We start from the raw sequence: 14,885 nt of genomic DNA, 5'->3' as shown, positions 1-14,885 counted from the left end.
ACATGGTAGGAGGTATACATCAATAAAAAATAAATATATAATAAATCTTATTTTGGATATATATATATATATATACAGACACACTAGTAATCCAAAAAATTATAATAAAGATTTGTTGTGTGACTTTAGTGAAATTGCCATGCTGTATGGATGAAATCATGAAATTATTGTTTGTTTGATCATGTTTTAGACATCCAAGACAAGAATAAAGTAAATCTATTTAGGCATAAGCTCTTTTTTCACATCCATAATTTTTAAAATTCTCCAAAATCAATAGCATTGTATACTCTATTAAAGAGTAACAAATGGAAAACTAGAAATATCTTTAAAATATACATTATATATGAACATGTTATATGTAAGATATACAATAAGGAAGACATATATATATCATATTAATATAATGCAACCAACTAACATATGTTTATCGAATATATTCTATAATTTACCCTTATATAATCAATATCCAAATTTTGTAAATATTTGTTGTGAAATCCTCTACTAAGGGATTAACGGCTTGCCCATCTCTTGGCAGGTTCATAATGCGAGTGCACAGGCATGCCATCAGTGTAGCTAACTGAAAAGAATATAGGGTGAAGGATTGGTAGTGCGGATCCTAGTGCCTAGATCTTCAAAAATTTTCACTACCATGATACCATCTACCTGAAAAAAGAGAAAGTGGGATACAGCCTGTACTACAATTCTACACTACAGCCACAAATAGACTAGAATAAGCCGGGTAACTTAAGTAAGAAAATTAAAGATAAATGCAACGATAAATTAAAGGTAATGATAAGGACAAAGATAAGTGTTTGGTTGGTCATGGGGTCTTCCTTCTTGGTATTATAGTTTGATATTTTTAAGTGGCTCATATGAATAGCTGGGTTAAGTGTCACTACATAACTTTTGATACTTGTCTTTGCAGGTTTGTACCACTATTGTTATGCATGGTAGTGATCTTCCCTCCATTATTATATTTTGAGTAATGCCACCACTTCTCTCATGTTCTTGTTGGTTTTGGCACTTGATTTTATTAGTTTGCGCTATGTGAACTACTATTGTTGTGCATGAGAGTCACCTCTCTTCCGCTACTTCTATTTTCTAAACAATACTACCATTCCTCCATGTACTAAATAGTAATAACTGCCGATTAGTTACCCCTCAGGTTCCACTACATAAAAAGATGTTGTCCTGGAATGATAGCTCTCGCCTCTTCCGGTCTATACTAGAGTCACTCGGTTGCACTTTTGCTATATCTACCTATACCTTTGGTGTACCAGCCTACACCCTTATTGTATCGGTCTATATTTTCCTTGATGTATCAATCTTCGAGTCACAATCATCGATCTGAATGTGGTGTAAATAGTGGTTAAACATTCTAACAAAAATGAAGAAAATACTTTCCTTCAAAAGGATAAAGCAAATCATTTTCTTCTCAATTATTTTTGCAACATAGATATTTGAAGAGCCTTACCTACAAAAATTGTTAGATCGGAATTGTAGGCTTACTCTAATAGTTAGATCTCCCCATTCTATCGAGCCAAATCTTGCCATTCCACTTCAATTTATGTATAGTTTTAGAACCCCCTACCAACCAATGCAATCTTGACTGCATTGTTAACCTCAAAATATATGAATTTGTAAATAGCTTATAAGCTTTACACTTGGCAAGAATAAGCAAAGCAATTTGTATGAATGGATATTGTTTGTCGATCATAATATCGATTAAAAAAATAGCATTAATAAATTTAGATGATCCTACCTTGTGGAAGCACAAATGCATCACATCTAGGACCTCAAGTTGGATCATTTGCTCGATCCTATGATAGTGAAAAGCACCCGCTTGCAATAGTGCAATTGACCTATAGCTTCCTAGAGCAATGATGGAGACCTTCTTTGGATTTCTCCACATGCTAGTCGCTCACTTTGCTTGGTTCGTTAGATCTTTGATCTTCTCAATGCTCACGATCAATGTATGATTCCATACCCTCGAGGTATAGTCCTCTATTTATAGAGACAAGAGCCTTAACTTCCTCAACATAGAAACATCCTTTTATAGAATAGTGCTTGGATTGGGTTAGGTCAGCCTATCATGGACATCCTAATTTGGATCCAATACCAAAAGTCCAACATCTCACACTTATGATAGGCTTGACAAGATCCATTTTGCATGGAGAAGGTCTTCGATATCTATCAAGTCTAGAAGCCATTCATATATGGCAAATGAGTTGTGCGACCGCAAGTACACCTGCATTTTGGAAGATCAATACTATGCACCACCTACTATAGATAATATAGTAGCTACAACCCAGAAATATGTCTCATTGTGCCTAGGTCTGTCTCACTACATTAGTCTAAGTATCCTTGATCTCTCTGAACAGAGCTAGTTTACTTGACTCCTCTTACCTCACCATATATCCACAATTACATCTGAGCTACAATAAAGGCAAGATGACTGGTCGACGAGGGAACACATGCATGCTCTGGATGCAAAATAAAATGATCGTCCATTCGGCTCATACCACTTGAATTCAAATCAATTGCTTTTCTAGACATACCCCATAAAACTGAATCACTCAAGACCATAGGTAACACTAAAATAGCGTTCACCAATGTACCTCTTTGTGAATAATTAAAGATCATATAGGGCAGAAAATGAGGCTAGGTGTACCTAAAAGATCTCACAAAGTGAAGATGCAAGGAGCCATTCACTTGCTTCCTTTGGTTGTTGATTGGTCTAGTAATGTGGAATGAATACGATATGGTACACTTTACAAATCTTGATTCAATTACAACCAAGTGCCTAACCTGACTCCTTAAAGTGCTCGTCGTCCTCAGGTGCCAACTAATTCTCATTATTCACAGAGCCTCCTCATCTTGATCAACTATCAAGACAACTTTTTACTTAAGCTATGCTCGCTCATCAAGCATCAGAGACGATTGCTTATGTGAGACAACAAATGATGAATCTATATGGCATACCTTTCATGTTACATGTTTGTGTGTGTGTTAGTTTTGCATGCATTATCAATCATGCATATCATAGGAACATACTAGGTGTTATTCCAAATAATCATCATCGAGTTTATTAATAATACAAACACAATGTATGAATATCTTAATAATTCCAAAACAAAATACATCATATTCTACACAATACCAGAGACGTAACATGTAACAAATATATATCTCTAGGAATTGATTCGATAAGAGGATTTTCAACCATCTATTGCATAGAAATACACTACAAGACTTTGTCCTTCTACGCTATGATGTCTCTAACAAAGTTATATCTGACATCAATATGTTTCATCCTACCATGATATTCAAAATCCTTGTAGGTAAGATCTGCCTCACTATCATAATAAATTATCACTGGTTTACAAGCATTAGCGACTAACTATCAAATTTTGCAAGAATCTAGTAAACCAAACTACTTCCTGCATTGCAGCTAAATATGCCACAAACTCAACCTCTAATTAAATAGAGATGATCATTGGCCGGGCTTAGGCACAAAAGATGTCAAATTTTAAATAGGCTTAACCCATGATCAGCTCTAACCTTAGATAAAGCAATACGGGATTACTCCATGCTGCTCCAAGAGATGGTGCCACTAGAAAAATGCATATCTTGAAATTAATTTGCGCTCATACAAGTCTGCTATCCAATCAACATCAGTATAACCCATTAAGTGCGAATTATGCTGCTAATAGCTCCAACTTTCTCGCAAACATGCAAAACCTCCCATTGGGCAAATATAATACGAGGAGATTCCCTTGGAAATATATAACAAAAGTGCAAAATTGTTGTCATTCTTGATTTTAGACAAAATTATCAGGCAAACAAATTTGATTTAGACTTCTTCTATGATAGATTAGATTCTGGAGATCAACAATGAGTTCTTTGACAAGTTCTGCTGCAACTTTGCTATGCAATTATACACCACACAAGTTTGATTTGTTGGATATCATGCACAGAGACTGGAGTCTGCCAAAGTATCGGAGATTGGTGTTTACCAAAATATTAAAATGATGCTGAAGCCATTTAACAAGTGTTGTTAGGCTTTCAGCAGCAAACACACTGCTTGCTTCCTTCTCTCCTCCCATGGTTTCCTCGTCCTATAGAGACATTGCCTTTGCTGCTCGACCATAACATCCTAGCTTATAAAAGCTGCACCATGGAACTAGTAATATTCCAGATTTCCACCCAGATGACTTGTTCCAAGGGGTTCTTCAACAAGGATCTAGACTCCTGGTTTTGTAATCCTCTTATCACATTACATATCTGGCTTCTGTCCCACCAATTTGTTCATTCCCTATTATTAAATACAACTACTGCTCAGTCCTTGATGATCAAGAGATGGATTACCTACATCAAGCAGATTTGAGGTGATCCAAGAGAGAATAATATCAATTGAGATCTAAAATATATCATCCATGGAGAAAGTAATGAAAATGGTTATACTAAAACTTCAAGCTTTGCAATCCATGGCAAGTGATAAAATTATGGAGCAATCACTTCTACAAAGCATATAGCATCCACAAGATCTCTTCAAACTGTTTACTGCACAAGCATAGCTTGAAAAATACAACCGTGAGGAGAAGTGTTCTTTCTATGTCTGTGGGGTATATATCAGAAATCATATCGAGACTTTTGCAAGGATGTGATACCAATACTCTCAAGGAGGGCTGTTCACAATGCGAACAGGAATGATAGGTATTGACTCCCACCACTCCCTCAGTCGCCTGTCACCTTGAGCACTTGACATGGATTTTCCTGCCTTTAAATTAGTCATGAAGAAGTACAATATCGAACCCATTAACACAAACTTGAATGGAACTGCCACCAGAAGAGCTGCCCCACCAGTCATTGCCCACATGACCAAATTAGCATGCTGCGACAAGTAAGAGCTGCATCAAATTAGTCAGCAGAGAATGTAGGCATTGCATCGAAGTTGTAAGATCGAGCAACATCTTTTCAGCAATATATATCCATCCTATTAATATGTTATTTGAATGAAAATACAGCTACAAAGTTAAATACATAAATATCAAGGAGGTTAGATAATAACAGGCTTTGCCTTGTCTCACATCTTCTTTTAAATAATCTGAAGATACCAACTGAAAATTTTTTTGAAGGAAAAAAATTGATGTAGAGTGATAATGCATTATCCAGTACACAATGTTAGAGTAAAATTCTTATTGGCATTTTGAGAAAACAGCTAAATGCTAAGATAAAGTAACCAAGGAAAAACTAATTTTATCTACAACCGATGACAGAAAGTTTCAGGATGAGTTATTATGAGCTATACCTTGGGGGCCTTTGATACTATTATCGACCAACTTTTCAATATTGCAATGTTTACTGTCTTAATCAATTCATGTAAATTTTTCAAACTATGTTGGGCTGCAACTATGCTTTCCATTGTAGTTTTGTCTGAGGAGGTGGAAACAACCACGTCATTGCATTTTTCTCCCATTCTTTTCCTTCTAGCCCAAAGCATCATTCCAACTCCACACATCATGAACACTGCAATGGCATAACCAACCCATTCCCTGTTTTCACCAGAATATGTGAAGTCAGTCCAACTCTGGTTATGAATCTAATAGGGGCTTACTGAAGGCACTTGACAAGCACTGAACTATATACTTCAACAAAGTTAGGATTTATATAAAAAAAAAGAAAGACTAGTGCCAATATATTGCAGCAGGAGTCTAACAACATACTTGTATATGATGACTAAGCTCATCGCGAGGACAAAGAAAGTGGTTGTTGGCATCTCCCATGACAGAATTCTTTGGAACCAAGGTAGCACATTTTTAAGTGGGCTCAGTAGCTCCTACACCAGATGACCCAAAGTATTTAGCTACTATGAAGCTTGAATAAAATGTATAAGCATGCAAAGTAGACAACTCCAATACCAGAATTTCGTAATGCTGCACAATAGTAATGACTTCAATGAAACATAAAATTGCAAAAACAAGCCTAAAAACTGCTTACCACTAGAACAAGAAGGCTATCGCTGATCCCTTCTGCTTTCATATCTTCAATAGTAGCTTGGGCAATACTAGCTTCCTTTGCTTCCTCCCTTACTTGACCAATAGTTGTTTCTAAAGATGCCAGTGTCTCTGCTTGGTTGCTTGGGTGTTCTTCAAACCCTTCCTTCATTTCCATCGAGTCCAATGGAAGGGACATGTTTAAACCCTTCAATATAGAGGCAGCATTACAATGTTTCATCCTATTTTTCTGCTTCAAACTATTAGATAATTCTCCCAACACGTAATCACCCTTAGGGAGGTCATCATACAACGAGAAAATCAAAAAATTAGTGGGAACCGGTGGCGATATTCTTAACATCTCTCTTGCTGCATGGAGCCTCAAGACTCCCAAAATAGTTCTTGCATGCATCTCCAATGCTTGCATAGGGGATTCTATGTCAACTCTTAATATGAAACGGTGAAGTAGAATAATTTCCTTTATTAGAGTAAGCCAGTGCTCACGTCTAGTAGAGCTTGTCATCTCAGGAAACTCTAACACCAAAGGTTCTGAGCTGCAGAGTTACTAAGAGTATGAGCATGCAGGGTAAAATTTCTTATAGAAAGACTCAAAGCATGGTATCTGAAGGTGACTATATATTTCAAGAACTAATCATATGCTCTAATGAGGGAACAAAGGCATGATGGCTTTAATTTAGAGTTGAAGATCTTACAGTTGACAAGACTCATAAATGATAGCTTTGTCAAACAATGGAGCACCCCAAGGACCCGTAGATGCTGCTTTCACTTGATGATCAACATCAGTTTTAGAAAGATCAACCTTCATGGCAGTTTCATATGATACTACTCCGGAAGCCTCGAAGTAGAGTGCTTGATTGGTTAGAGTGAGCCTACCTGGCAAAGCCACCTTTATAACTAAGTATTCAGATCAAGCTCAAGTGAATCTGGCAATTTCAATATCACCAGATTTACTAGATAAAATGGAGAAATTGGGACAAATTGAATTGCTGATAATAACTTATAGGCTAAATTGATAATTATGAGAAGTGACCTGGCCAACTGGTTGCTCCGATATGGCGTACCACTCTCTGTGTTCTTGCAGTTCCCTCCACATGCAATATGAATTCATCTTCTGCCAATTCGAAACCGGTTGGTGCTGTTTGTTTCTGCAGATACTTAATACACCTAAAAATCAAGGAAAATTGAAGATAAATTATTAATGATCAGAATATAGTAGCATGATTTAATAATTGAGCCTCATTTTTGGTGAGTTTATACAATGACATGGCTATAGTTGAGATTCTTTAGAAAAATTTTAGAAGGCATACATGAAAAACAGCAGAAGCATCCAAGTTAGTTCACCAAGATCAAAAATTTAATAGTATCTCAACATTCGCAGGCAAAAGCATATTCTGATGATCTAGTTTTGTTAGTTTATATATCCAAGCATTTGTCCTTCACAAGATGAACATCTCAATCAAGACTTTAAGAAAACATCTATCTACTATATTATCGATATGCCTCTTTACATATATCGACTCTAACATTGATGTTTAAATAGGTTTTAAGATATTCCACTAAAGATCAATTAGCATAAGAAAGATAATAGTCAACTTATAATCAAACTGATAGAGTAATTATGTTTTTAAGACTGTATATATATGTGTGCGTATATGTACATATACATATGTATTTTGAGGAATAGTCCCACATCGAATAGATTATAATCATATACTCGTGAGACCATCCATCTACTAGCTTAAGCTTTTGTCTTGGACTCTAACATAGAATTGGAGCCAGCTTTCCTCATTTCCTATCGAGAACTGGTCCAAAAATTAATCAGGTCCAACCCAAAATGACATTCTTTTGATCAATCTTGGATTGGAAACATGACCCATTTCAAATATGGATTGGATTTAGATCACTAAGGTCTCAATGTGAGCCCAAACCAACCCAAATCAATCTAAAGCTATTATGCTATATATTTTAGAATCCTCCTTGAATATAAGAATTAATTTTTTTTCATATTATAGTTATCTAATAATTTCATTTGTTAATTATAATTATATGTGATTATCAATCAAATCTTATGGACAATATATCTTGATAATTTCCACATATTGCTTATTATCAATTTATTGTACAAATATATTTATAACGTAATTAGATATATGTTTGGATTATTCTTTTTACCCATTTTGACCCTAAAAATCTGATGGATTCATAAAAGTGATATTAAACCCAATCTAGTCCAATCCAAAGGCAATTGGATTAGATCTAAATTCAATCTTTCACCCCAATTAATTGATTCAAATATGGATTGGGTTTGGATTGTGCCTATACTTAATCCAACCCAAATTGCATGTAGCCCTATCATCAGGCTCTACATGCAAGGAGACATTGAGGAATAGTCTCATATTTGATAGGTTAAGGGACTCTAGTTGGTCTCATATACTCATGAGTTCATCGACGTACTAGCTTAAACTTTTGGGATGGACATTAATAACATACATGATAGGGATTGACTATTAAAGCAGATCCCTTTACCCTAGTTGGTCTCATCTACTCATGAGTTCATCAATGTACTAGCTTAAACTTTTGGGATGGACATTAATAACATACATGATGGGGATTGACTATTAAAGCAAATCCCTATACCAAAGCTTGCCTTCCTCACCAACCATTAAAGTCATTTTGCAATCTAGGGGAGTCTCCAAGGACTACTCCTAGTTGCATAGGCCTAAACCAAAAAACTGCTAAAGGTTGGCTTAGCTTTTCTTATTTATTTATTTTCTATAGAAACATCTTCTGGGTGAGTATGAGGATCCAATGTACTCTTACTCACATGTAAATAGGAACTGAAATGTACAAGATGATACACAGTCCAAATTAGACATGTACACATACAGTTACCCCAAAAAAGGAAGTGCAGCCTCAAGATGCAGGAGTATTCACTGAGCCCATATTCAATCAAAAGAAGGAGAGAGGGTAACAATGAATAAATAAACTCATACATAGGTTTTTTTTTTTTTTTGTAAAATGTATATAGGTTTATCATCATCCATATATCTTCTACGTTTTATGCAGGCAATTCTCTTGTCCAAGTTGCCTCGAATTTGCTTGACCAGCCAAAAGCTGGTCACCTCATGGATCATAACTTGCATCAGCAAGTCAAGCAGGCCTCTACAAGGTTTTGTGTCAAAGAGCTCTCCTAATATAGTGTTGGCTTTCAATCTTAGTTGAGACTTGATGAACCCAATGGTTGGATGTATTTGCTTAAAATAACTAGGTATACAACCTGCATAAGATGAAACCTTTAGCGCATTGCTTCAAGCAATCATTTTAATAATTGCTGAAGCGATTAGAGTAATTACGTCTTGAATCTCATATGATTTAGCTATTGTATGCATGAACCATGTAATTCACACAATATGCAACAAAGAGAAGGTTTTAAAATGATATCTGTTAATTAGCATGGTTGCAAGAGTCAATAAAATAAACAATAATTATAAGCAATAAAATACTTGTCCATTTCTTTGAGAAATCTATCATAAGCAGGAAAATGAAGCCGGCAGGCCGTCGGTGCCGTAAGAGTTTCAAAAGTGAATCGTGCATTCACAACATCAGCAACCAAAGGAAGCAAGGAGGCCAACCATACGAATGCATCTTCTCCAACACTTCGCTCTTCACTGACCTAATTAATAAAGCCAAACTAAAATATGTGAAAACAAATTGATACTAAAGTGGCAAATAATTACAAAAAAAAAAATCATTATAAGCATAAGTGCAGCAAAAGAAACTTAATCAGACTACTTACAAGGAGTGGCATGATGTCTGAATAGAAAAGGGGGATATCATCATTTAACTGCCCCTCATTCCCTCTAAGAGGCTCCTTTCTATCTTCTTTCTCCTTGGCAATGCTCTCCTGCAAGTATTGATGGAGAAAAGGATATTACTAACTCAACTAAGAGCAGTAGTATTAAATTCTTGCAAAAATCAGTAATGGTGCAAAATTTCAGTGGACTAATATGAAAAGCATTTACAACTAGAGGAATCGATACAGTTGTTAAAGTGTTTAAATTATAGAAATGACAAAATGCAAACCGAATCAGGCTCCTCATCAGCTGAGCTGGGTCTCTCCCATGCCAGCATCATATCATAAGTGAATCGGCTTAATGATCCATCAGTGATCTTCTCCTCCAAGTCACAACATTCATTTTCAAGTGCCTTTGAGCTGCAGAACTCGACTAGTCCCCTTGAATAGTTATCTATTGCAGGCTTCACGCCCATCTCAAATTCTTCCACCAGAGCATCAATGGAAGTGTCCAATTTCCTGAAATTCAAAATTTATAATGGTGGTTCACACTTTTAATTGTATGAATCTACTTATAAATGAGCGCAGAGGTCACAATTTAACAAAGAAAGGACAATTATCAAAGTAGTACGTGATGAAAGAGAATCTTTTTTGGCTTTATGGATGTGGAATATCTACTCAGCAATGCAGTAAAATTGTTATCAAGGAACAAGATCTGTGACTGAATTAGTTATAGCCTAGACTGGTACACTAGTTTCACTAAAGAAAGTATTTTTATTTTTCATGAACTTCCTCTATTTCTTATTCAGGGTGACCTGCATTCTTTAACATATGAATTGAAGTTTTCCTACTTCTCTTCCTTGTATCTCTAAAATTGTTATCAATTTAGTAGCTATAAATCAAGTTGGTTGACCAAAGGATACCCAGTTGTTAATTTGGTAGAATTCCAACTAAACAAGACTTTAGAGTGAATGCAACTTCAAGATAAAATGGCAAGTGTCGAAAATAACAGACCATGCAATGTTTGGTGCAACATAAACACACAGAGACACAAATTGCTAATATTGAATATAATTCACATTGTTGGTATTTACAAAGCTATCTTGAGTAGATGAAAAAAATCAGAAGTTCTGCCTTTTTCTGGCTTCAATGATTATCCTAGGCGTTGCCTCACTCTAAAAAGTAATTTGTACAAGAAAAAGAGCTTGCCGTTGTAGGCAAGGTTCGCCGTTTTGATATCGGACTCTACAACGGTGCTACACTAGCACAGTGTCGGTACGGTACGATACAATTTTTTTTTTTTAGCATACTGAGTGTCAGTATGGTACGTTTTGTACCGTCCGATTCAGAGCGGTATGACATACTATGGTTGTAGATATTCTATATAATTTGACTGATTCAAGTAAGCAAACTGCCGGTCGGGTGGGAGGAGTGCTCCTTTTTATTCTTTCATAATAGCGAAGCTTGTTTGATCTCTTATTCTCCTTCTGGATGGTATAAAACAGTTAGGGATGAGAAAGTTCAAGTACCGTTCATATTGATACCAAGTATGAAGTACAATTCTACAACCAACTTTCCTTTATACCTGATGTAGCCTGTTAATCTTCTTCTCCTTGACGATCTCTTTACCCTAAGAATTCATATATGAACCCCATAATTCTACTTGTATAAAGCTCACACGCTCCCCCCCACCATCACAATTTAATCAAAGCTCTAAAACATGAACCAAATATCTTATCAGCAGTAGTCATCATTAATCATGCCGCATATGCTTGTGCATGCGTACATTCATGCATGTAAATACGTATATTAGAAGAAGAGGTCACATTTACACATCCGTATCCTGTAATTATAACCAGAGAATATGCTTGTAGTAAGAGAGATCCTTGGATCAGCTATGCCAATATACATAAGGAGAGACATCATATTTGTATCAGTTACATATATATCATCATACGTAGACATGCCCATGGATTCATGCATGCAGGGGGGGAGAAAGAGAGGTGATTACTGGGAACATCTTAGGAGGAGATCGTTGGCAATGGAGGATAGATGCTTCCTCATCTCTCTCTCTCTCTCTCTCTCAGGAGCGATTCTGTTCGGGGCTTTGGAATTGGAATGCGGAGGGCCGGTGAGTGCTCCCGTTTTAAACGCCCCCGATGCGTGAGGTGTCCACTGTATAATATGACACGTGGCAAACCCGTTACACCTGTTGCTCGCTCCAGGATCCTAATCCGCCCGGAAACCGGCACGGCTCATCAGCTGCGTCGCCACGAACAGCAACTCCCACTTGGAAAATGCTTGCCGGAGACGGGTGACGTGTCAAGGCGAGTTGGTTGCTTTGCTGGAAAACTCAAAAAGAGATTCGCTTTGGGACCAATAAATACATTTTTTTATTATTAGTTAATATGGGATCATGATTCATGATAATCTCTCCTACCACCTTGGTATCCCTCGTGGATACAATTTGTCCCGGATTCACATTTTAATAATTTAGGACTCGTTTGGTTCGTGAAAAAAGAAGGAAGAAAAGTATGGTCAACGGAAAAGTAATGAGATGCCTCTTGTTTGGTTGAAGTTTTCAAAAAAAAAAGATGAGAAAGTTGTATTCTCAAGAAAATATGATTGCCACATTTCATGAAACATGGAAAAGTTACTTTTCCATGAGGCGGGAATCACTCCATTTTTATTTTTTCCCAAAAAGACCGTTCAGCATTAAAGAAGCATTAATGACCTAATTTTTATTAAGGATATAATAGAAATTATATATAACTTTTTCAGAAAAGTGGATGGTCAACCAAACATAAGCACTCTGAAAATCTGTCACTTTCCTATGTTTAACCAAACATGCCAAAAATACATTCCCAAGCATTCTCTTCCTAAAAATTTTTTTCTTAAGAATCACATTTATAGGAGGAAAAATGCTTTCCGTGAACCAAACGAGCCCTTAAGCTGTGGAGAAGAAGATTAGTTTGGGCTAATAAATCTATATAACATCTTTTTTATTAATTAATTTTGGACTATGCCACATGAGAGGAAGGAAAAAAAGAAAAAGAGGATGGGAAGCATTGAAACAATTGAAATATGGCGATTTTGGGATCGTCCAAATCTATCACTTCATCCCACTTCATTAATGGATCATCTTTTAACAGAAATTACAGAGTAAGTAACAGCATGTGGTACTTATAAGCAATTGGATTTGAAATTAATGATATAGATTTTACAAGGATCTGGAATTTGCTAGCAGGAGCTAGAGAATAAGTAAGAGCACTTGGTACTTATTAAGCAACTGGAGTCTAAAATTCATGATATAGATTTTCTAAGGATCTCGAATTTGTTGGAATAGAATAACAATAAATCCTTCTATTTTAGTTGTTGTCAGTGTTACGTTGCATAATTTTTGGTGATTTGTTTGAGTCAGAAAAATATGATTTATTATATGATGATCATCTTGACAATGATGGCAATCATTTTGAGTGTATTTTGTGGAAGATTATATGCATGCTGGGTGCTAATTTTTTCTATATTGGATTTCATCTTTCTTTCAAATGTTTCTGTCTACCTTTTTTTAAAATCCTTTTTGACTTGACCAACCTCTCTTCATTGTTGGGTTTCTTGTTCATTAGAGAGCCTCACTATATTGTGTGATGAGGTTTGAACTACACCCATTACTAGGAAGTAAATTATCTTGGATTCATCGCATCTTCCTACGCTTAAAACATCTTAATGGTGATGTATTTCAGCTTGCTTCTTTTGAAGTCGACCATATCCATATATCATACTGCTAGCAATAAAAAACAGCTTCATCCGAGAAACATTGGAAATTTTTAATTTTCATTTTAAAAAAGGATCAAATGTTTAAATAGAAATTTTAATTATTGCCTTTCTAAAAATGGTTCAAGTTTTAAAGTCCATTCTTAAAAGTTCTATATTGGATATGTAAATGTAGGTAGACCCGTATTTATTCATGTCCAGTTGTTCTAGAATACATAGCGAGATACAGTTTGACTCATGCACTGTGAAGTATATGTTACGAGTTACTCGGACCGAGCTATAGAGAGCCCTGCATCAACTAGCCTTGTAGGTTGGATTGGGCTAGATTAAATTTGGTTGATTTTGTCAAGATTATGTTATACCTGTAACCACTTATGATCGTCTTGGCGAATAACTAATATGGGACTAAATATGCGTCTGCACGGATTTTCACATACTTTTCTGTTCAAGTCCTGACGTTTTCATTAGACTGAGGGTTCAAACTTATTTAAATCTAATCATAAGTACTACAATCGACCCATGATCAGTCTCCACGAGCTTATGAGGACTCAGAGCTTAAACGAGGAGAGTATGTGAGAACTTGCGCGGCATGTACTTTAGTCCCTCATTGGTGATTTGATGAGGAATCTTGGGTATTTATATATGACTAAGAAATCCAAAAAACAAAAGATGGAGCTCTATAGAGGTGCAGCATATGGGTATATCGAGATGGAGATGACATATGAAAGGTTAAAACAAAAGATGCCCTAGAATATATTTGTCCTTTTAATTTGGTATTTCTTTAATTTAAAGGTAAAATAGGTATTATAAAAAATTTATTAAGTTCCGATTTTTCTCTCTCCAAATCCTTCCATTTATAGGAGGAAAGAAAGGAGAGAATTGGAGTCCAAAATTTTTTCTCCTATTCTCTTCTTTTCTTTTTCTTTTCCTCCACTAAAAAACTTCCAAATATCAAAATTTTTAACTTTCCCTTCCATTCTATTTCTTTCTCCTCAATTCTAAATTTTCAAACGGAGCCTAACACTTTAACATCCATATATATATATATATATATATATATAATATATATATATATATATATATATATATATAATATATATATATATATATATAGAAAAAACTTTAGAAAAATAATCTTAATTCAGAATTTATCTGGGATCCATGCTTGTGAAACATCATGGTCGCGAGATGTAGTTCCCACGGCTAAAATGTCTCTTGCATAAAAAAAGATACGGTGCGGGCCACCTAAATCATCATCATCCGGAGCGACGAGGTGCAATTTCGTTATTTACATCAAATCC

At 35.6% G+C, this 14,885-nt stretch overlaps 1 protein-coding gene across 3 annotated transcripts; it reads right to left on the bottom strand.

Moving 5' to 3' along the window:
* Nucleotides 1–4,532: 4,532 nt before the first annotated feature.
* Nucleotides 4,533–11,949, bottom strand: LOC103708232 (ArgH (DUF639)). 3 transcript variants are annotated; one of them, XM_039129655.2, is made up of 10 exons: nucleotides 11,822–11,949; nucleotides 10,101–10,329; nucleotides 9,814–9,921; nucleotides 9,521–9,690; nucleotides 7,048–7,181; nucleotides 6,710–6,890; nucleotides 6,001–6,550; nucleotides 5,727–5,839; nucleotides 5,312–5,555; nucleotides 4,533–4,894 (listed from the first exon to the last, which is right to left on the bottom strand). In XM_039129655.2, the coding sequence occupies exons 1-10, from the start codon at nucleotides 11,872–11,874 to the stop codon at nucleotides 4,679–4,681; spliced, it is 1,998 nt and encodes a 665-aa protein (XP_038985583.1). In that variant the 5' UTR covers nucleotides 11,875–11,949; the 3' UTR covers nucleotides 4,533–4,678. The 3 variants fall into 3 exon arrangements, with proteins under 3 accessions (XP_038985583.1, XP_088577393.1, XP_088577392.1); XM_088721266.1 differs by having other exon boundaries at nucleotides 4,752–4,910; XM_088721267.1 differs by lacking the exon at nucleotides 11,822–11,949 and having other exon boundaries at nucleotides 9,521–9,685; nucleotides 10,101–10,239.
* Nucleotides 11,950–14,885: the final 2,936 nt, after the last annotated feature.

Source organism: Phoenix dactylifera, chromosome 5, assembly GCF_051530095.1.
Source record: "Phoenix dactylifera cultivar Ajwa chromosome 5, Ajwa_hap1_PhDact_Kaust_v1.1, whole genome shotgun sequence".
NCBI classification, from domain to species: Eukaryota; Viridiplantae; Streptophyta; class Magnoliopsida; order Arecales; family Arecaceae; genus Phoenix; species Phoenix dactylifera.
The sequence above is the reverse complement of the archived record's forward strand: the minus strand, read 5'-3'. Positions and strand labels throughout refer to the sequence as shown.